This window comes from Puntigrus tetrazona, unplaced genomic scaffold (genome assembly GCF_018831695.1).
Source record: "Puntigrus tetrazona isolate hp1 unplaced genomic scaffold, ASM1883169v1 S000000223, whole genome shotgun sequence".
Lineage (NCBI taxonomy): Eukaryota > Metazoa > Chordata > Actinopteri > Cypriniformes > Cyprinidae > Puntigrus > Puntigrus tetrazona.
The window spans coordinates 515,001-538,556 of record NW_025047891.1 but is presented as its reverse complement, the minus strand read 5'-3'; the positions used below and the strand labels follow the sequence as shown (position 1 = coordinate 538,556).

General features: G+C 38.2%; 2 protein-coding genes across 4 annotated transcripts in view; both read right to left on the bottom strand.

Moving 5' to 3' along the window:
* LOC122333210 (chemokine-like protein TAFA-2) lies at positions 1-14,200 on the bottom strand. 3 transcript variants are annotated; one of them, XM_043230726.1, is made up of 6 exons: positions 13,879-14,200; positions 5,426-5,526; positions 3,366-3,512; positions 2,160-2,284; positions 1,099-1,148; positions 1-345 (listed from the first exon to the last, which is right to left on the bottom strand). In XM_043230726.1, exons 2-5 carry the CDS (start codon positions 5,517-5,519, stop codon positions 1,119-1,121), a joined length of 396 nt encoding a protein of 131 aa, XP_043086661.1. In that variant the 5' UTR covers positions 5,520-5,526; positions 13,879-14,200; the 3' UTR covers positions 1-345; positions 1,099-1,118. The 3 variants fall into 3 exon arrangements, with proteins under 3 accessions (XP_043086661.1, XP_043086662.1, XP_043086660.1); XM_043230727.1 differs by having other exon boundaries at positions 13,888-14,200; XM_043230725.1 differs by lacking the exon at positions 13,879-14,200 and adding an exon at positions 12,143-12,252.
* A 1,816-nt stretch (positions 14,201-16,016) lies between these two features.
* Positions 16,017-23,556, bottom strand: part of etv6 (ETS variant transcription factor 6) — a 15,139-nt gene continuing 7,599 nt past the window's right edge. Inside the window, exons 3-8 of the mRNA XM_043230721.1 lie at positions 22,040-22,204; positions 20,020-20,178; positions 18,191-18,664; positions 17,276-17,418; positions 16,589-16,689; positions 16,017-16,495 (exon numbers count right to left, since the gene is read on the bottom strand). Of these exons, the coding sequence (XP_043086656.1) occupies positions 16,393-16,495; positions 16,589-16,689; positions 17,276-17,418; positions 18,191-18,664; positions 20,020-20,178; positions 22,040-22,204 (1,145 nt within the window). The 3' untranslated portion in view covers positions 16,017-16,392. The remainder of the gene's footprint in view (positions 16,496-16,588; positions 16,690-17,275; positions 17,419-18,190; positions 18,665-20,019; positions 20,179-22,039; positions 22,205-23,556) is intronic.

Genomic DNA, 23,556 nt, shown 5'->3' with positions numbered 1-23,556 from the left:
TTAAGACAATCATGGTTTATTATAAGCCTCTGTATCATTTACACACAGATAAAGCATCTGCTGGAGTCTTCTTTGATATGAGGATATATAAACATTCATATTAGAACTTCAAGAAGCGCGGGAACAAACTGTTCATCCATTATTTATCTGGATACTGATGAAGTGGATGGTTTGGCGGGACTCCGTGACCTTCATCGGTCTGGATCCTGATCCATCAGCTCAGTCACGGTTAATAACGAGAAGAGCCGCTGATTCATGATTCATGATTCATGATTCACGTCACAAACCAGCGCTGAGAGTCCACCGAGCCTCTGAACGAATCCTCGAGACACAACAGATGAGCGTCTATGAAACAGACAACATCTCAACAACAGCTTAACACTTCAACTTCAGCTCTTTTTTAACAATTTAGCAGCACATTTAGAAACGCACAGTTCTCTGATGTCGCCTTACGAGTGCAAGAATTATGAAAATAATATTTACATTTGTAAACTTGTAATTAATAGCAGATATTAAATGTTTACTAAAATCATACATATATTAATTGTAAAAAAAATCTAATTTTTTATATTTTTAGCAAGTGCTTGTTTTGTTTTAATTTAATATATTTTTTAAATATATTTTTCATTATTATTATTTTTTTTGCATTTATTAAATTATATTATATTTTACATTTTTAGCAAGTATTAGAAATGAGTTTTTAGCTGGAAGTGATCAATATATATTGATAATAAAATCCCTTTTATAGTTTCATCTCTGATGGAGAATAATTTTCCGTTCTGTCTGATAATAATGATAATTATAGAATTAACTTGAAGCTAAACAAACACAACCGGGTCTTTTGTAAGATCAGAAATCGAATCCACAGCAGCGGTCGAGGCTTTGGTTAGTTTAGCTGGTTAGTAGATCATAACTACCACCTGATGAGACACGAAGCAGACAGCCTCGAGCTCCTGCTTTCATCACGCTTGAGAAACAGTGTTTGTGAACAGAATGACCATAAAGCGCACCGAGCTTGAGCTTCAAGAAGAAACACACACAAACACCTCCGTCTGTTCGTGATGATGATGATGATGATGATGATGAAGAGCGGCTCACCTGTATCAGGTTTCCAGCGGTTACCAGAGCTGATCCCGGTCTGAGGAGATCTGTGCCGTGAGTAACATGGGAAATGAAAGCAGGAAACGGCTTTAGTTTAGTGTTTCATACAGAAAAGAAAGATACGGCGGTTTTGAGGTTGATATGGTTTATTCTGAATCGATGAAGATCACCGCAACGCCGGCCAATCAGGAGAGCCTGCGGATATTTAGGATCAATAATTAGGCTCCAGACAGGTTTGGCGAAGCCGTCTAAATAATTGATAGAAGTTGAACGAGCCCGAGTCATACAGTCGTCATAACCAGCAGAAGGACATTTGCATTGGGTTTCTATTAAAAGCTTCTAATTAAAGCGCTGGTGATGTTGAAGGGTGTTGCGGTGACACACTAGTCATTAATGGGGCTAAAAGCTTCATCTGCTGGTAACCAATGATCCCAGAGACAGATGGATGACCTCCGACAGCAGAGACCGCACAGAAAAAACCCAATCTTAAGATCTCACCTTCACGTCGTCCCAAAACCCGAGTTGAGAATGAAACAGAATCAAACAGGTGACGGCACCCATTGACTTAAGCAGGAGAAATAAACTCGTTCCGGTTTAGTGACTATGATCATTGCCATTTTTGCGTGGACTATCCATTTAATAAACATTCGCATCGTTTTTGCTGCACATGACAACATTTGATGTGCTTTCTGTATTTTTGATTGAAGTATCATCAAATTTAAGACTTGAAACAAGCAAAAATAATCTGCAAAATAATTGTATTTAAAAACAGAAAACACTATTATTTTGCTCAGCCATTGGTAGATTATTTTGCTTGTTCACTTCATTTTGACTGGTTTTTTTCTTAAAACGAGAAAATGATTAGAAAATCCTTCTTGATTTAAGAATTTTTAGATGTTTTTAATGGAAAACAAGACTTTTTTTGCAGTGTGAAGACCAGACGGTATATAATGTGTTTTTTAATAGTGCTTTAAACTCTGAGTTTTTTAGGTCATGGAAGCACTTGAGATCATGGTACTGTACCGTGTTTGGACCATGTTTTCCGAGGGTCTTTGTACCTTTGTGGTCTTGATCTTATTCCCCGTAGCGCAGCTCCATCCTTTCAGATCCGGCAGCACTTTACAGTCCTCTCCGTCCAGACACGGATGCATCTGACACCACCACTTCTGCTGGACTATAGAGGCTGAACACACACACACACACACACACACACGAGATAAATCACCACTTTACCCTCATAACACATCCAAGTTCATTCTGACCTGGAAGAGATGGATGAAAAAGTTTTTAGTAAGTGATTCAAACAAATGCTTCACATCTCTCCACACACACATCACTTATTTATTGATTTTTATGAAATACTAAAATAAATGTTCTGGTCATTTTGACCTGTGTCTGCACGGAGCACCTTTAGTGTCAAAACAACGTCATTTACCAGATCTATAAAGTTATCATTTTTGCTAAACATATTTGAGATTTTCCACATTTACCACAAAATTGGCATTTATTATTTATGCATATATTTATTTATCATGCATGTATTAGCATTATTTGACAGCACGACTGTTTATTTATATTTGACACTAAATAGAAATACAGACTGTCTCACAGTGGTTAGAAATTCCAGTAATTAGTAAAAAGGGGTGAATGCAGTAACGGAGAGTGTTTTGATCTGAAGCCGTCCGACGGAGGTGTGGTGAAGGGGCATGACTGCCGTCGGAGGACACTGGAGCCGGTCCTTCATTTGTAGAGAATGTCAGAGACTAAATGTCAGATTATAGGTGAGACGGCACACATCCCAGCGACCCGTTAACATTCACTTCACAGAGCCGGACGATTAGAGGCCATCAGGGTTTAATCAGCTTCATTAAACACGCTGACCGGCTCTTCACCTGACCATCATTCAGAGATTTTATTCCCAGCATTTCAGTGAAAAGCTCATTATTCCTCACGCATCACAACATTCGTATGTTATTCGACTATCACCGATTACTGTTCTATTATAAGCTTTTTACATTTATTTTCTATCTGTGATTTAATCATAAGTCAGTTAATGTTATTGTTAGAAACAAATATTTTTGACTTGTTTTAGTACTAAATGAAAAGCTGATCTCATTTTAAGCAACACAAACATTTTTCGCTTAGTTTAGTTTTAGCTAACTATAATAACCTCGAGTGAAAATGATTTAAATTTGAAGGAGCTCAGGCAAAGAACAAAACATACAGAGTTCACTCAGAGACGACCAAGAGAGGAGAGTCTGTACCGTCGACGCAGGACGGAGCGGCTCTGGTGGTTCCTGCTACTTGTCCCGGGAAACACGAGCACTTGACGGTCTGCGAGCGCTCCTCGATCTTGTTCTTATTACAGCACCGGTGTAACGCCACCACCTCGCACGTCCCCGTCCGCACCGCTGCAACACAACACAAACGCTTTCTCACTCCGTAAAAGCATACGCAAAAAGAATTGCTAATACTTTACCTGCATTTAAAATCAAAACGGAAAATATAAATGAATAAATATGATAACAGTGAAACTTAAAAAATAACGCTGGACCACGATCATTATAATACACACACACACACACACACACACACACATATATATATATATATATTTTTTTTTTTTTTTTTTTCATTTTAAAAGATAGAAAGAAAGACAAACAATAAAATAAAATTGAGTCAAAAGCACATGATGTCAATAATACTAAAATGGCACTGGGCCACCATCATCATCGTAGAAAATACATAAGGTAAAATAAATGAATACAATAAATAAAATAAATGTTATAAAAACCACATCATCACTGACATAAAAAAATAAACAAAAACTAATAAAATACATAATAAAAACCACATCAATGATACTAAAATAGCACTGAACCACAGCTATCATCATAATTTTTAAATTGTATAAATTAATATTTAGAAATAAAATACTAAAATAAACTGATTAAAAACTCATAGTGTCAAAAACACTAAAATATCCGTGGATCATCATCATCATCATCATCATCATCATCCTCATGACTGATTAATTAGTGAGGAGCTCAGATAAAGCTCAGGAGCTCCGGAGACGCCGCCGAGTCTCTGTCCTTCAAACGCTGCAGAGCTCTGCACTTTAACTGAGGCTGACATTTCTGTGAGACGCCCGCGTGTGTGTGTGTGTGTGTGTGTGTGTGTGTGTGTGTGTGTGTGTGTGTGTGTGTGTGTGTGTGTGTGTGTGTGTGTGTGTGTGTGTGTGTGTGTGTGTGTGTGTGTGTGTGTGTGTGTGTGTGCGTGCGTGTGTGTGTGTGTGTGTGTGTGTGCGTGTGCACGCATCTGACTGTGTGAGTGTGTGTGTATATAAACAGCTAATTAAGAGTTTGCATAGCGTACTCGGTGCTTTGCTAATTAAACAGCATCTGTCTGAGATGGAACAGGAAACAGGAAGTGCACTGCTGTGATTTCCTCTGCTGAACTGCCGTTGCGTTCCAATCCACATACCATGCATCCTAAATAATAGACGTGCAGAGCAATGCTCTAATGGATAACATTGCCCACATAGAACTACAAACAAAGTGTTAAAGAACTACAAACAGGGCGGATATGAGAGACACATATCAGGTAGAGAAGGTGTGATAAATGATCAAAGTTTGACCTGATGAAAATGTTTTAATGTTAACTGCATTATATTCCATCAACACTGAATGTTAGATATGTTTGGTCGTTAACTTTTAAATGCATCGATATGCAAATGCTCCTGACATTAAAGACATTACCTCTTCACTTCTCTCCAATACAGCAGAAAATTAAATGACACAAAATATTAGATATCTGAACATCCTTAAATTAAGATGCACTGATGAAGCAAAATGACGGAAAATATTAAAGTTTTCAAAAAAAGGGTCAAAATGAAGTGAGTTAAAGCTTAGGAAAAGAACAAGTGTCTGCCAGCGAGGTTAGAAAAATACTGAAGTGAAAGGAAAAACATATCATTTTATTTTTAGAATTATATCTTTAGTAATCCAGTAATGCAACTTAATGTATATAATTAGAAATAAAAAGTATAATACTATAAAATTTTAATAGAAATGCTATTTAAAAAACAATCAATTTTTTTTATAACATTTTACTAAATGAAAAGTAAAAAAGATTAATTATTAAAAACTGAAAATATAATAAAAGCTAATTATATATTTATAAACATTTAATATAAAATGTATATGCACATATACATTTTATAACTAATTAGAAATGATGAATATTAACTATAATACTAAATATAAAATGGGTGCAATAGCACGGCTGTGTGTAAATGAGGCTTAAAACGAGGAAGGAAACCCACCCTGATGTTCTCTGGATTGTGCTGCAGATCCCAGGAGAACCAGGAGAAGAACCAGCAGCAGGACCTGAGTGAGAACTCTCTGAAGATCCCTCATGCTGATCCTGCACACACACACACACACACACGCATCAGACACAGAGAACTCTTCACAGCGGCACCCATCCGCTTTCATTGGACTCATTCAAAGTGAACTTCATTTGCAGGAAGAATCCCAGGTTTTGTCATTAGACTCCAGAGCTGAGCCTCGTTAGGCGTCATGTAAACGATCTCACTCACACTGATGGTAATTACTGGCAGCTGGGCGTATTGCTTACACACGGGTTATGAACTGATATTCACTTTCTATATTCCATTACGGAGGTGCTGGAGATCTGACCGTTTGTTTTCCGATCGGTATTAGGATTGTGGTTGAGTAATGAGTATTAGATCATCTGAGACTGACACACACACACACACACACACACACGCACACACACACACACACACACACACACACACACACACACACACACACACGCACACACACACACACACACACACACACACACACACACACACACACACACACACACACGCACACACACGCACACACACACACACACACACACACACGCACACACACACACACACACACACACACACACACATTGAATATTGAAATTAAAATAGCAATTTATAATACCATTTTTATTTCAACATTTAAACGTTTTTATTTTATTTCAAAATCCCCAACTCTCTCTATATAAATTAATTACATAATTAAATGTAAATGCATTAAATGAATGTAAATGAATTACTAATACTAATCGATACAATAAATGATGTGTGTGTGTATATATATATATATATACTTATAACCCTGTTTGATAATTAATATTTTATTGTACAACAGAAAAAAAATTGTGTTAAAATTTACAACAAAATATCTTCCGACCTTATAATATTAATGATATGAATAAATCAATAAATAATCAATTAATAAATAACTATAGAAATGATACTATTTAATAATTCAATTAATGTAAGCAAACATGTTGAGGCTGTAATTAAATGTATTTATCATCATATATTTACGTGTTTCAAATTCTTAAAGGTCAGAATAGTTTTTCACAAGCTGTTACTACAACATGAATTATATATGACACACTAAATCTGAGGTCACACTAATATTTATGCTCATTTCATACTCATAAACGGCATGTAATTGCTTCATACAGTATCACCTTGGGAATCTGATCAAATGACCTTATAAAAGTCTTTAATTCGCCGCCGGAGGGGAGAAACGCAGACTTATTTTCTCATTAAGAATCTGTCAGAGAGGAACGAGCCACTTCTAATTGTGTGTTTTATTCTAAAAGTTCTTCATGTTTAATTCAGGCCTTTGTGTTGTACTGCAGACCCTCAGGACATCTGCATAATTCATGCAGCGAACAAGAGAACATGCCGTTAAAGTTTGGACTATTGCAAACATTAATAAACTGGCACGCATCAGCGGGATGAATTATTAAAAGAAGAATCCAGTCTGTCGACACGCGCTGGTTTCCATCATGTCATTCATCTTCATTACGTCTACGGCGCTCTGGACCTGCTCTTTCCTCGGATCATTTCAGAGGAAGCTCGATCTGTGGCTAAAAGTATCTAAATGACATTGTGAGGTGAACTCAGGATGTTACATCATCAAAGCAAAACCGCGTCACAAGCATCAAATCTCAGCGATGTTCATTGAGATTTGTTTTAAAATGATAGAAACGCATAACATGATATTACAATTAAAACGTTTTTTATTAGCTAGTAAACCAGGTCTGCTACCCTGGTAGTTAGTTAGTGTGCTGAACTTTAAGAAAAGTCTGTAATATACCATGAAGGTATTTTCTGTATTGATTTTTCTCAGTTTTTTTTACCTGCATTTTTAATTATGCATTGCATTTTGTGTTTTCGGGTTGCAGGGTTAGATTGAGTAATGGAGAAAGGACAAATTAATAGTGCCTTTTCCATTTTTCTAGGTCTCTGTCTTCAGGATATTAACTGATCAACTGACCATAAATGAGCAATTGCTACATCGTTTTATTACTATCATTAAATGAAACGATTGCAAACAGCAGCTTAAGTGACGTGTGTATGGCCAGATGCCTTTGGTTTTCTCTATTTCTGTAAAAATCGCCAGATTTGTTGCTAGTTGTTCCTGGAAGCGCAGTGTAGTAATAAAACCGCTAAGTTGGCAACACCGGCCAGAAACGCTCCTAAAATTGCAACATTATTTGAAGGTTACGAAAACATTTCTTACAAAATTATAATAACTAATCATTTTCATTAATAATAAAATGTTATTCGATTGCTCGTACATTCCATCATCCTTTAAGAACAAGTAAGATCTTGAGGACGTTCTGAGAATGAAAGTCTGGCATCGGGCAGAAAACGCCGAGTTCAGACAGCGCAAGTCAAGGAGATGATTTAAACTTTGCAGACGTGAAACTGAACGGAGCGCGAGGGGATTGTGGGTAACTGTAGATGTCGTGACCGATCTATTTTAAAACCAGCCGGTATCAAAATAATAAAAAGGGCAGTTCTTCCCAATCTGGCAACTATTCGCATGCACTCTCACTACAATGCAGGAAAAGATCAGATCCAGAGCAGAAGAAGACTAGATGAAGAAGACTACAAAACAAGAAACCAGCACCAGATCTAGTGAGGAGGAAAAGGTAAAGAGAGCTCAATACTCAAACTGAGAAACTGAGTCCTTGCTCTATATCTCCAATATAGATATACATGTTCCTAATGTCTTAGTAAGACGACATCTATGGTATATGAGAGGATATATAATGATCCAAACACATAATTCAGCTCAGAAGACGGGAGATGTTTTGGAGGCTCGTGAAGATCATCGCTCCTCTGAGGAACGGTGAAAGTAAAGCTCCTGATGAACAGATTCTTCTAGAAAATGATTGATGGAGGATCACGTAAAGACAGTTGGTCTGAGTTGATTGAAATCCGTGAAGTTCTCTCCTCTGTCCTCCGCCTGCATCTCTCGTTCCAGTGTGATGTTTCAATCAATGTGTGTGAGATTCAGCGTGCCACCATTAGCTCTTCACCTCACACACACTAATCAATGTCAATCGCTCTAATGTTTGCCTGTGTAACACGAACGCTCTATTTCTGATCTGCTTTTAATTGCTCTTTTTGTGAGAGCAGCATCAATAATGAATAAACACGGAGGCCCTTTCTGCCACTGAATCAAAATAAAAAAGCTGTGTTACTGTATACTGTACTCACGATTCAGACTTGTGAAGGATAAACTCACGATTAGGAGCCATGAAGTCAGAACTGAAAGATATAAAGTAAAAATTGCAGCATATAACCTAGTCGTTCTGACTTTTAGATTTATAGTTATGTTCTTGGAATAGCAGAATTCTGACTTAATGTCTTGCAGCTGAGAAAAATTAAGTCAGAGTTGCAAGATGTAAACTCACAAATGTGTGAAAAAAATTGTGTGATAAAAAGCTGCAATTTGCTTTTTTAAAAAAAAAATATTCAGTGGTGGAAATGGGCTTCTGTAGAATACGGTTCAGAAACAGGAAGACTGTTAGTAGAGCGTTAGCAGAACGTTAGCAGAACGTTGTCAGAAATTTGGTAACGACCAGAAAACAATATTTTCGTAACTACTACCTATGACAAGAAAATTTTAACATTCTTAGAATATGAAAAACACTATATAATATAAGCAAATATTTTTGTATTAAGAATGTTTTAAGAACGTCAATACAACGTTCCTGCAATGTTTTTATAACGTCCACCTGGAGTGCATCAGCAAAGATGTTTCAGATGCTCAATATTGAAGAGAAGATCACAGAAATATGAAAAGATATAAATATGTGCATGAACATCTCAGTGTCATTTGTTTTGAGAAAATACTATTTAAATGTTTCTACTTCTGAACTTTTTTCTGATTATTCTTGAAATGTTGTAGTAATTTGCGAGTGAAGACTGTCAATCGCCTCAGCAGGAAAAGAGAAGCTTTGTTTAATAAAAGCATTAAATCTCAGTGTTTGCCGACACTAACCCTTTATCTTTTTATCTCGTCAGCAGTTAGAGACGTCGTCCCAGCATGCTCGGTGTTTTCATCCCGGGCTTTAATTACAGCACGGCTCTCAGTCGAGTCTGAAGTGGGTCAGTTCACAGCAGATCCTGGACCCGTAACACACCTGTGAATCCAGAGCCCACTGACCTGACACCTTTAACCGGGTCGTGACCTTTCCACCGACTCTAGAGCTCACATTTAGAGCAAGAACAGACTGTTATAATAACCTTCCTGTAAAGCGCAGACTATTACAGCACACAGCAACTTATTCCTGACCTACTGAGGGCCAGCGAAGAAAGAAAGGCTTATTTTAGTTCGTTTTTCTTCACGAATGTATCTGACAGAACTGATGAAAGGTGTCAGAAACGCGGGTTATTTTTATCCTCGTTGTGTGCTCGCTCTCATTGGACGGAGAGGGGACAGGAAACACCTTTATTTTATAGATGTCCTGGAAAAGCTTTAGAATCATGCAGTCCTTTTTTGCAGTGCATCATGGGGCATTTATTTTAATCTCTGAAATGAAGCAAGAGGAAACTAAATCAGTATCGGCATTTTACTTTTAGATTTTCCTGAGCAGTATATTTTCCTTTCTAAAGGCAGAAACCTAAACAAGCACATAAAGCCCAACATCAGCTGCAGAGGAAAACAGAAATACATCAACTATAGTAGGTATGTGACATAAATATTACTCTGTTGTGGTATAATCAAACCCCAGATGAATTTGTGATGTTTGATTGGAGTTATGGACGTGTCTATCCCCCAGGTGACAAACGCATTACTAATAAAAATTACTTTTAAATTTACAGTGAAATATTAGAGGGTTTTTTTCAAGTAAGTAACAGATTAATTTATTAATTTCACTTTTGGAGAGAAAGGATGCTTAACATATAAGTAATGTAATGCATTCGTTTCTATTAAATGTATCAATGCAGTCAATTAATTTTTATGGTGTAATGCAATATTGTAACACATTTTTTTAAAAAGTTACTTAACCGAACACTGCTTGCAACATAATGACTAACTAAGTTTATCCAAAGTTGATCCAAAAAGTGAAACGATCTCCTGATTTAGTCACCCTGAAGCCGTACTAGGTGTAAATGACGTTCAAACATGTCCTGGCTCCTCCAAGGTTTATAATGACAATGAATGGGTGTTATTTCACGATGGTCCAAAAGAAGTCCAATAAAGTGCATCCATCCATAATAAAAACATTCACAAGCTAGGAGTACAAAACTAGTATTTCACAAAGACAAATGTTTTTCACATAGTGGAGATCCTTTGCTAAATTAAGGAAACTAGTTAGCAAACAAACGTCTTTCAGGTCTTTACATTTTTTCCTTTTAATTTTTATCTCTTATTTATAACGCCTGCACTTTTTCTTCTTTCTTTTTCTTTTTCCTTTCTTCAGTTTTTAGACGCTGGACATGTCGTACCACGTATGTATGTGTATGTGACAAATAAAATGATCATTTGAGGCACGGCACCATGCGGGACATACCGGTTACTCAGGTTCCAGGTTCGGTACCCAATCACTTTATTGGACCACTGAAAAAGAATGTTTTTGAACATAACTTTGGATTTGTCTGAAAGAAGAAAGCCACGTACACCTATGATGGCTTGAGGGTGACTAAATCATGAGATCATGTTGGTTTTTGGATGAACTATCCCTTTAACTATACTTTAACCCAAAATATAATAGTTTTTTAACACTGTAAGTTCTCCTATGATCACAGTGTTCCACAGAACCGTTCTGCTCGTCCATCTCTCTGGTCAGGGTCGAGCTCTCCTCCATCTCAACAGGGCACAATATGTTCAGAGACCAACACCGGTCCAGATTAACGCAGGACTCAAGGTGACGAGGACGGCCAAGAATAGCAGCCTCATGCATGATGAAATCACAGCTAAAACTTCTGAGGAAGCCTGGCGGAGCTTCATGAGCGGGTTTCCGGTGAGCGGCGACTCAGCAGTCCGTTACGCTCAGATAACCTCTATCTTTCTGCATTTTCTCTCGTAACAAAAGTGTGTCATCGGGAAATTGGCTTCTTAATTGAGAACAAATGCAGGGCGGGACTCGATTCTGATTGGACGGGTGTTGTTTGCAGGGATTGGCTGGTCACTGGAGGGGAGGGGTCATTCTGATTGCCCCGCCCTCGTGTCGCTGCACGCATCATCAGAGAAGAGACGTCGTTTCAAGGAGAAGAAGGTCGACTGTCCAGTAAATGCATCCCGATTCAAGAATTCTCAGATATATATTTATACTATAAGTTTTTGCATTTAGCAGAGGCTTTCATCCAAAGAAGGACAAAAGGAAGAGCAAATTTCAAAATATCCAATGGCAGGTTAATCAGACAACTACATTGGGATTGTTAACCAGGCCGCTTGATAATAATAAAAAAATTAAAAATCTAATTTTTAAAAATTTTAAATGATAACACGTAACGTTTAATTATTTAAAAACGATTGATACTGGTTTACTGGTGAAAGTTGCTTGTTTTTTTCAGTTTAGGAATATTCTATAAACAAATGAAAATAGAGACTTCAATCTGCCTTGGAAGACGAGTAACACCTTTTTTTTTGCCGAGCGGTGTTAACGAGCGCTGCATCCACAGACGGACGAGAGACACTGCATGTGAGACACTAACCTGTCAAGTCCTGTCATGAGGTTTAATGATGCATGAGACACGAGCGGGACAGACGTCGAGGTGCTTGTGCCTCGTTAATGTCATCAGGAATCAAGCGGAGCACATGAAGTCCTAGAAACGAGCAACAGATGAGACACTCACCAAAACCACGGACGGGGTCGTGACCTCTAGATCGGCGCTACAGCACGAGTATGATTACTGTGCTCAAAGCTACGTTTGCGTTCTACGTCAGTGCTTTTGGCTTCTTTTTAAATGACTGTTTCTAACAACTAGCTTCATCTGTGCCTCCTAAGTTGCATTTGAACAGAAAATTTCATATTTATAAATGTTAAAAAACATAGCTTCATCGGAAGGAGAAGACACCGGCTGACTTTTGTTGCATTTGCTACGTAACACACACACACACACAAGAAAACATGGACGTGATTCGGATATGTTACACTTGCTACCTTAAAGATAAAAAGAACATTTAAAAACAGCTAACTGCATAGCGTCATAAAATCCCCTTTAACATTTTTAAATAATCAAACAATATCATTTATTGTCAGATAACGCCACATTTTTTCCCGCCAATACAATGCTTTTTGATGCTCAACAGACTGAAAACGCGCGCTAGATACGAGAACGTCACAGGAACGTTCTCACAATGTTTTTGAAATGTTAGAACAAACGTTCCTTAACTAATAATAATTTAACATTGTTGTAATGCTATTAATTTTGGAAAATACATTGTTTTAATGTTGAGAGAAAACATTCTTATAAAGTAGTTTGTGTTCTAAGAAATGTTGTTGTAACCTTTAAATAACGTTCTAACAATGCAAGAAAACCATAGTTAAAAACCCGAGAATTTTTTTATGTTCTTAGAATACTGAAGATGAACGCTCCAGTAATGTTCGGGGGTTAATACGTTTGCAAAATGCTGTAAGGTTGTTGCAAGACATGTTTTTTGCGACCCTGAAATAACATAATCACAACAAAAGAACAACTAAAAATGTCAGCATCTGAAGAACCTTTCTGTTTCACAAAACCTCGCTTGATCATGAAAAGGGGAGAAAGAGAGGGCTCTTCTACGGCATGAATTCTCTAAACATCAGCAGCGCTGCGACTCAGAGATGTAGAAAACATGAGCGCAGAACAACTTCACAAAAAGGAGATTCATCTGGGTTCTGACTAGATGTATAACAACGATTGGAAATGATCAAAGCGCTTCAGGAACTCTAGAGGGACGACTCGGTTTCTCATATTAAAATACAAAACAGGGGAAACTCTCATAGAATAAAACTAAATAAATTAAATAATTATAAAAATATAAATCACGACTTGTAAGAAATACCAGGATATTACCACGACTCTTTGAAATAACGTTTTTCACAAATAATCTTGTAGGCTACTACAAAATAGGTTTCCAAAACTGACACTAATTAAAAATTAAAAAATTAAAATAAAACTGACTGCAATCATTTCCCTTTAGTAATTTGTATTTTTAGTAAATTCACTGCATCATGGTCCATTGCGTCAGATGCATCCTGAGCAAAGCCTGATATTTATGTGTGCCACTCAAATAATTTACAAAATTCATAAACCAAAGCAAACCATATTTTATTAGACGTGAATTGCACGCTGTTTTGTATTTTAATATATGTTTGAGCTGTTTGTAGCCCATTGGAGCGTCTGATTGATTGATGTCCTGCACACCTGCGCTCGAGACACATGAAAGACGCCGATCAAGACGTTACCTGCCGCACCTGAGCCGCTCCTCGTCAATCCATCCGATCCGCGCGCGATCACCCCGGCGGGAGTCTGGGCTTCCGCTTCCGTTCGGTTCGGTTCGGTTCGGTTCGGCCAGCGGTGCTTCACATGCTTCTGATCCGCGCGCGAGCTGAGCGCCTAACCGTCACTAACCGTCCCGGGAATGAACGGCCGAGATTATGCCGCGAAACTCTTCCCGCGTCTTCTGTTTGAATGAACTGGGATGTTTGTTATGAGCCGCAAAAACAGAAGGCAAAAACATTTAAGAAAAAAGATGGAGAGAGAAACTGATGCTGCTCTTCCCTGAGCTTCACACACACTGACTGACTCACACACACACACACACACACACACAATCAAACGTTTTCTCTCTCTCTCACTCATTCTCTCTCTCTCTCTCTCTCTCTCTCACACACACACACACACACACACACACACTCTCACAGAGAGAGAGAGAGAGAGAGATTTTGCCACACCAGAAAACAAAAATATGTTGTTAGAATTTTTTTTATAACGTTATTTTTGGTTCTAACGGAGTTAGAGAACTGTCACATTTCACCACTTTGCGGACATAAGAACGTTATTTCTAATGTTCTCTGAACGTTCTCAAATAACATTTCAGGAACGTCAGATGAATGTTACTGATAGGTCGTAGGTCACACACATATTGCTGCGACGCTAATAACAAAGAAAACAAAATAAACCAAAGCAAATCATATTATTGTGGCACATTAATTAAACGCTGACCGATGGTCTAAAACTAAAACTTATTTTGATTTCGATTATTAAAAACAATTATGTATTATAATTCTAAAATGTCTTAGAAACATTTTTATCGTAGTTACACAAACCCTAAAAGATTGTTAGGCATTTTCGTAGCCTTCTAAAAGCAGCCCAACAACATTTTACCATTAAAAAGTTCGATGAATGTAGGCCTGTAAATAACGTTTTACGTTTTGAGGGCGTTATTTAAGAGCAAATAAACGTGAGAACGTTCCGTTTTCTTCCACCACGAGCGTCCTAAAACTCCGAGTTAGTATGTTTGAGTATTATTCCTGTGGTTAACTCGTTCAGCACAGGATTAATGCCGGGTTTATTCGTGTATTAACAGAAACACCCCGTTATTTCCTCAAGGCGCTATGATTTACAGTCGTGTTATGTATTTTGCCGATATTTTCCTGTAAGGCTAGTTAGTGACTGATGAACGTGTGCCGCCATCGCGCGGACGCGTCGGGTCCTGCGTGCTAATCATTTTCACTAGAAGACATTTTAATCACGAACAAGGCTTTGTTTAGATAAACCAAGAAGCGTTTACCTACAAAACTACCTGCATTACACGACTGTCTCAGCGGTGTGCTTTTATTTCGAGTATTCGCTAGTTGCTGTGTAGCAATAGCAGCTAGTGCGTTATAAACAAACCTCAAAGAACACTAGCATCAGTCCCTCACAACAAACCACTAACTAGCTGTTTTTCAACAATCTGTTCTTTCTTTGCCATCACGGGGGACATAACGAAGTGACTTTATAAAGTTTAAGTGTATGAAGTAAACTAGAAATGATGGTCCATATAATTAATTACTTCTCAAGGTCTCCTTCGGTAAACTCCCTCAGAATATAGTGACAACGTTTAAAATGAAAACAAATTAATAACGAATCCAAAAATCCTACATTTGAAAAAATGAAGTGAATTTTGTATTGAAATAGTTACATCTATCCACATCTCGATATTTGACGGAGCAGATAAAATGTGCTTCCTAAGAAAAATTACTTTTTACATTTTACTTCAGTGACTGAAAATTAGCTGAGCTAAAAAAACTAATACAATTACTAATAAATTCAGTTAAATAGGCAACAATTTACAATAGTTTATTAGTTCAAATTAGTTAAACTAAGGATGAACTGTACTTCTACATGTAAATTTTTGCAGATAATGCTCTGTGAACATGAACAATGAATTATTGTATTTTTATTAACTAACATTAACAAAGATGACTAAATACTATAATAAAGGTAAAAAATGACACTTTATTGTAAAGTGTTAACAAAAAAAAATAAATTATATATATATTTTTTTTTATTAGTGTGCAAGTACATGAACATAAAAGAAATTCAGTAAACACACCTGTGTCACTCAGTAAAATTTATTGTAGCATTGAATCACATTTTCACCAGCATTCTAGTAATCCCATGTTTATACAAATCGCAGGTCTTCGTACAATATACTTACCAAAGAGGAAAAAAGCTGCACCAACAATTTCTAGATCTGATTTGAAAAAAGAGCATCGTTTGTCATTAAAATGATTGTCACCGTGAAGTTTGCTGAAGTATAAGACTAAAAAACAAAACAAAAAAAAAAAAACAGCGAGTAGGATGGGCTTCGACAGACTGAGAGAAGTGCAGTGCAGATCCTCCATGATCTGGAGGTCACACAGAGGTCAAAGGTCAGACGGGCTGACCGAGGCATCTGCGGCTTTAGAAGTTCATGCTGTGGAGCGGCTCGCTCAGCACTCCTCCTTCACATAGATCTGATCGTCTGTGTCCGACTCCAGGTGCTCCAGACGATCCGTCTGCCCGCTCATGATCTCGTCTGGGGTCTTCATGAACCTACACACACACACACACGCACACGCACGCACGTTAACAGGGCGGTGACCTCGTGAGTGACCCGTGTCTGTGAAAGCGGTGCTCCTGACTGACCTGAAGAGCAGTCTCTGTCCCGGCTCTTTCCTGATGATGTTGAGTTTATAGTAGTGTCTCAGCGCCCGTGACATCTTCTCATACGTCATGTTGGTCCTGTTCTGTTTGATGAACACATCACTACATCAGCGTCAACAGATCCCGACTCGTTTCAGCTCGGTACGGAGCAGGGTCATTACACTTAACTACAACGATTATACAGATCTTGTGAGTTTCTCGTTTGAAAAGTAGATCGCTGCACAGAAAAAAAGGCTGGGCACCCCGAAATAAAACACTGTATGTAAAATGCTAGCTAGTTTTTTTGTTTAACTTGAAGCATTAAAACGACTAAAACTAAACACATTACATCAGCTATATAGTTATAGACAGACAATATCAACTAAAACTGAAAGGAAAACAAAGTAATTGATTCAAAATATTAACAAATACTAAGATAGCACATAAATCATACTTAAATAAAAGATGTAATGATTTTAAATTTAAATGACTAATAATTGTGATATTGCTGAATTTGTGATTATTTGAAATGCAATTCTCATGTTATATAATTTTTTTTATATTCAATCTGCTATATTAATGTATGTGCTTATATTTAATACATAATTTTTAATTTACATTTATACTATTAAACTGTGTTTTATTTGAATTTTTTGATAACGCACTCAACGTCTGCTGGTGTTACGCTACCTTGTGGTTCCCCCACAGGCGGGCCAGGCCGTTGGGGTCCATGATGCGGAAGACTTTGGTTTCGCGGTCCTCCCAGCGGATGTAGTTTTCGTAGCGACTGTCCGACAGAAGCTGATAGACGTAATCCCACAGGAGCCTGCAGTCTGACACACAACACACACCGTGTCCCAAATCAAGCACTCGCTCACTGCTCCCTACGTAGTGCACTTTATCACAAAGATACACCGTGTGTGACTCTTGGAGAGATATATATATATACACTTTTATATTACATAACGTTAAAATAATACTATTAGCAATAGCACTCAAAATGATTTCTATTGCAAGGTAACCCTTTATTTTGATACTCCACTATAATGAAGTTAGTAGAATGTCTAATAATGAAATAATGTTGCATTGGGAGTCATTGGATTTATGTAAAAATGGAAACATGCTTATTCTGACCTTTTTATGTGAAAATATATAAAAGAATAAGAAAGTATATATGGTTTTGTCCACTTGTATTTTTTAATTCATTTAACATAAAAACTAAAACTAAAGCTAACAGGCCAAACGCAGGATAGTGGTAAAGTAAATATTTTTTAATTAAAACTAATTAGTATTTGGGGTGAAAGAAATCAGTCTTTTAATATGTTATAAATAGATTTTTGCTGTTTTTTTGCTCAGAAAAACTAAATTGCATTTAAATTAAACAAAACTTTTTAATTATTTTTAAAAAAAAAAAAAAACCTTGACAATTTAATGCAGCATTACACTTTATACTGTAAGTTGATTTTGTATGTGATTATGTTTGACAGCACTAGATTATGACTATTAATAGCACTTTAATCATAACATCATTCAGATTAAAGTAAACAGATCAATGATGTCTGCATGCACTCCCTGACCAATCAGCGGAGGGGGGCCGGGCCTCACCTGCGATGCGGCCGATGGGCGTGGCCTGCTCCTCGGGCGGAGACACAGGCATGATGATGTGGTTGCGGTAGTGACGCTCGTCCTGCAGGGGGAGCTGGAGAGGCGTCTGATGGGCAAAGTGCGCTTGACCTTTGACCTCGCGGCCGTTCTCCTGCGGCGCTCTCCTGTAGTCGGGGCCCAGCAGCGGGTGCATGATGGCGCTGGGCATGAGCTGGATGACTCGGGCCGGCGGCGGAGGCTCCTCCTGAAGCACGCAGTGACCGTTAGCCGCCGACGGAGACACCGACAGAGGATAGACGTCGTCCTGCGGGTGGTGGTTGCTGTCGGGCAGCTGTGCGGACGCCTGCTGGGGGTCCTCCGAGCGCAGCGCAGCGGGCAGATGATGGGGCGAGCGAGAGCGATGGCGAAGCTCGATGGTCGGCGGATGCAGAGAGTGAGTGTCTGCGGTGCGAGAGCCGCCGCGTTTCGCACACCGTTCACACACACACACACACACACACACACACACACACACACACACAGGGAATCAACATCAGAGACATGATGACCTCCTCTAGTGTGTGAATCAGTCCAGCTGGGGTCACTAATGGACTTCTTTGAGATATGAGAGGCAGGGTTGCCAAGTCAGCGGTTTTCCCGCAGCTACTTCAAAGACAATACATTTAAGTTTTTGACTCCATTAAAGCATAAAAATACCATGATATGTTTGCAAATATTTAAAGTGCTCCTATTAAGGTAAAAAAGGTTCATATTTTGGTTTTGGGAGTCATTTCCTTTAAATATGCATTTATTTGTACTTTTTTGCTAAATGACTTCCAAATGATTCGTTCAACGGTATGTTTTCCAAACTTCATACAACTCTGATTTCATACCACGCAGTTTTTGTGAGCTTTTAACGCTCCGAAAGAGACAGCTAGTGGTGAAGAATAAATGTACATTTTTAATCAGAGAATGCAAGAAAACTAAAGCTTTGTGGCAATATGCTGATGTTTGATGTCAACCTGAAACGGCTCGGGACTCATCTTAAAAACGATTCGATGATTCGGAGTCGATTCTCCTTTGATTCTGGGCCAGAACGTCTGTGTTTGTTTTGATCTGTAACCCGTCCACTGACGGAGGAAAACAGTGCTTTTCACTTCAGTCATGGGAGCTGCGCTCGGTCCAATCTGGCAACCTGCATGTGTCTGAGGAGGAGGGGCCCGGTTTAAAAAACACTTTTTGCGCAATTTAATGCATTCTTAATGAACGAAAGTATTAGTTTAAAAAAAAAAGACAATTTTCAACAATCTATATAAAATATTTTGTTTTTAATATATTAAAAAACTATTATATTCATATATTAAGTAAATTACTGCTAATTATACTGACAATGTCATGAAAAATTCTCAGGTGAATCGAAAGTGTTTTTTTTTTTTTAATAGAAATCTTTTGTAACATTATAAAAGACTTCAGTCTCACAAACAAGACTCAAGCCTAATCCCAGACTAAAAGACTGAGCCGTTTCACCTGAGAAACACATCAGTATTATTTTTATTGCGTGAACTACTTGTCTAAACCCGAGCCCCGGCTGTGAAACTAAAGCTGCTCTCCTGTAGTTCTCCTCTGCACCACCAGAGGGCCTCAGATCCTGGAGCTCTCCTGAAGCTCTGGAGAAGGTGTGTCTACATGCATCATGTGACTCGGGAGATCCTCTTTCAGGAAGTCTTCTCATATATTCCTGTTGTTTGTCTGCACTCACAAACTTCTGATTAACTACAGCAGCGCTTCCTCGTCCGACCGGTTGTTCTGTCAACATTCCAGACGGGCACTTCCTCCAGGATCGTGTTTTCAGCCGAAACAGAAGAAGAGCGGCTCACCTTCGAGTTTGTGCGTCTGCAGCGGAGCGTCGCCGAGCGTCTGGAAGGAGCCGATGGGAAAGAACGGAGACGAGACCGAGTGAGTCTTCCTCTGCTTCAGGATGTGCTGCAGGAGCTCGTACAGAACATCACCTGTCGATCACACACACACACACACACACACACACACACACACACACACACACACACACACACACACACACACACACACACACACACACACACACACACGTCAGACACCTGCGCTGGCCCTACAGAAGCTGTGCAGCGCCCCACACCTGAAATCTGCACAGCAAACAAACACCAAGATAAAGAAGACTTGACACTCGATGAAGAAATAAAATGCAAACTGAAATAAAACATGAATAAAATACATTTGATTTTATCAATTAAATAAAAGTAAACGAACAAAACTAAATTAATAAACAACTGAATAAAGTAAATAAGTCAAAAATAAAACAAACTGATATATAGTCAAGTTTCTAAAATCAAGTAATATAACTTATCAAAATGAATTAACATGAATAAAATAAATTAAAGTAAATAAGATAAAAATGTAAAATAGAAAAATAACATATACATTATATATATATATATCTATATAAATCAAGGTAAATTAAGAAAATTAATAATTCATATAAAATGTATAAAATTAATAAATTAAATGAATTAAATAATAAACATTCAATTTCCAAAATAAATAAAAATAAAAAGGGCGATAGTGTAAATCATCTGAAGGAAGTCGTCAGTCTTTATGTTGTCTCATGAAAACTGCACGTCCTTTTTTAAAGAGCTTCCTGAAAGAACTTGAAATGATTCTTAAAAAGGAAACACGCGCGCACACACACACACACACACACACACACACACACACACACACACACACACACACACACACACACACACACACACACACACACACACACACACACACACACACACACACACACACACACACACACACACACTCTCTCTCACACACACACACACTCTCTCTCACACGCACACACTCTCTCTCGCTCTCTCTCTCAAGCTCACACACACACACACACTCTCTCTCTCTCAAGCTCACACACACACACACACACACTCTCTCTCTCTCAAGCTCACACACACACACACACACACACACCCGTCTCAGTTCTCAGTTCGCTCTCTGGAGGGAAACTCCTGGTTCCAGCAGGTGACGGTTGCGGCTCAATTACGCACCAGCACTTCCTTATCAGCAGTTTACCCAACTTTCTACTTCCTCCAGTGAGCGTGAGCACAGAAACAGCCCTGTTTCAGCCCAGATTAAACACTTTTACCCACAATCCTGTCCTGTGACTCCTCAGTGTGTGTCAAGCAGCGGATGGACAGACAACAACAAAACTTCTTTTTCTTCATAAAGAAAAACTCATGAAGCGTAAAGACAGGGCTGCAGTGAGCTCTGAGGATATTAATCCACGCTTTAAACTTTTGAGACGTGTTTTTTTTATTTGAACTCTTTATAAAATAAATAAATCAATAAATAATCACGTTTAAATGCAATACAAAAACAAAGTGTGTGTATATTTTGCAATAAACTTAAAATATAGTTTGTAATCGTTATTACAAATGATAATAATCATAATAAAAAAATAAAAAAATTCTTAGGATTTTAACAAATGTAAAATGAGATATCTAATATATATAAACATTATATTTATACTTTTAATATTTAATTATATATTTTCCAAAAAATATCAACTAACACACACACGCACACACACACACACACTGAACCAATCAGGTGACTGTGTGGGCGGGGCAAGCAGCAGAAGTGTGTGTATGACAGCAGCAGGTGCTGATAAATGGTGTGTGTGACTCAAGATATATTTACTTATATAGTGCTTTTAACAATACAGAAAATTAATATAGAATCAAATAAAGAGAACAGAGTGATAGTGATGTGTAATGAACAGATTAAACACTCAAGTGTGTGTGTGTGTGTGTGTGTGTGTGTGTGTGTCACCTGAGTGAGGAGAGCGGTATCTGAAGTCCTCTTTGGTGAGCAGCAGCAGGGCTTTCCCGTTCATCTGGAAGCTGGCGCTGGATATGGGCCTCAGAGCGAACTCCCTCTCCGCCCAGCGCAGCCACTGACACACATCCTCACGACTCCAGAACACCGGCTGCATCCCTGAACACACACACACACACACACACACACTTAAACACTCTCACACACACACTGGGGCTGCATCAGAGAGCACAGATATCAGAGACGAGACGCGTGTGTGTGTGTGTGTGTGTGTGTGTGTGTGTGTGTATGTGTGTGTGTGGTTCAGCGTGGGAAAAACACACAAACTTGAACATCTGCACGACTGTGTCCGCCAGAACCTTCCCATCAGCCCCTGCTCTCCGTTGATGGGAATAGAGCTCATGAATGTGTGTGAAACTATTTTCATACAAAGAAATACGAATAAAAATCTATAATAGTATAGAAATATTACCATAACAATGCCAATGTGTTAGCACTGGTAGAGTGTAAATTCATTACACTATACACTATACACTATACACACACACACACACTGATATATATATATCCCTCTTTTTTCTGGTCTTTGAAGCAAAATCAAACTAAAAAACAGTCCAGAGACTCTCTCGCTCTCATCTGTCACAAAACCACTGCCTTCCTGTGTGTGTGTGTGTGTGTGTGTGTGTGTGTGTGTGTGTGTGTGTGTGTGTGTGTGAGTGTGTGTGTGTGTGAGAGAGTGAGAGTATGTGTGTGTGTGTGTGTGTGTGTGTGTGTGTGTGTGTGTGTGTGTGTGAGAGTGTGAGAGTGTGTGAGTGTGTGTGTGTGTGTGTGTGTGAGTGTGTGTGAGTGTGTGTGTGTGTGTGTGCTCTCTCTCTCGGTACACGTCACACATGTAATCAGGCCGGAGCTTCAGATCCATCCAATAAAAGCAGATTATTCAAGAGTTTTTGATCTGTCGCCATTATAATCTATACAAATAAATATATTAAATAAACAAATTAAATTAAATATTTCATGTAACGTTCTGAATAAACGGTTGGTCTATATAATAAATAAAAAGCTAAATAAAATTATAATTGTATTATATTAACTCTATATTATCATTCTTTTGTTTTATTTGGTCTTTCATTTGTATTTTTGTATATAAAAATATTAATGTGCATTTATAATAAATTTTTTAAATAATAAATTGACAAATTGATGCACGCACATACATGTAAGTAAGTGTGTGTAACATTCACTATTTAAAATGCATTATTTAAAAATGAACGCATTATTGCAGTGATTTATGAAGGGAGGATAAAGGTCAAAGGTCATGTAACGGTCACAGAAGCTCGCTCAGATCTGGCGTGTGTCTCAGCATCTGCTCCCACAGAAACCGTTACCCATGACAACGCCAACCTGACAGGAAGTCAAACACACACACACAGGAAGTCAGGAACAGGCGCTCTGCAGTGATGCGGAGACTATAAACTGAGGAACATTACACTCAACATGAAATCAAAACTCAA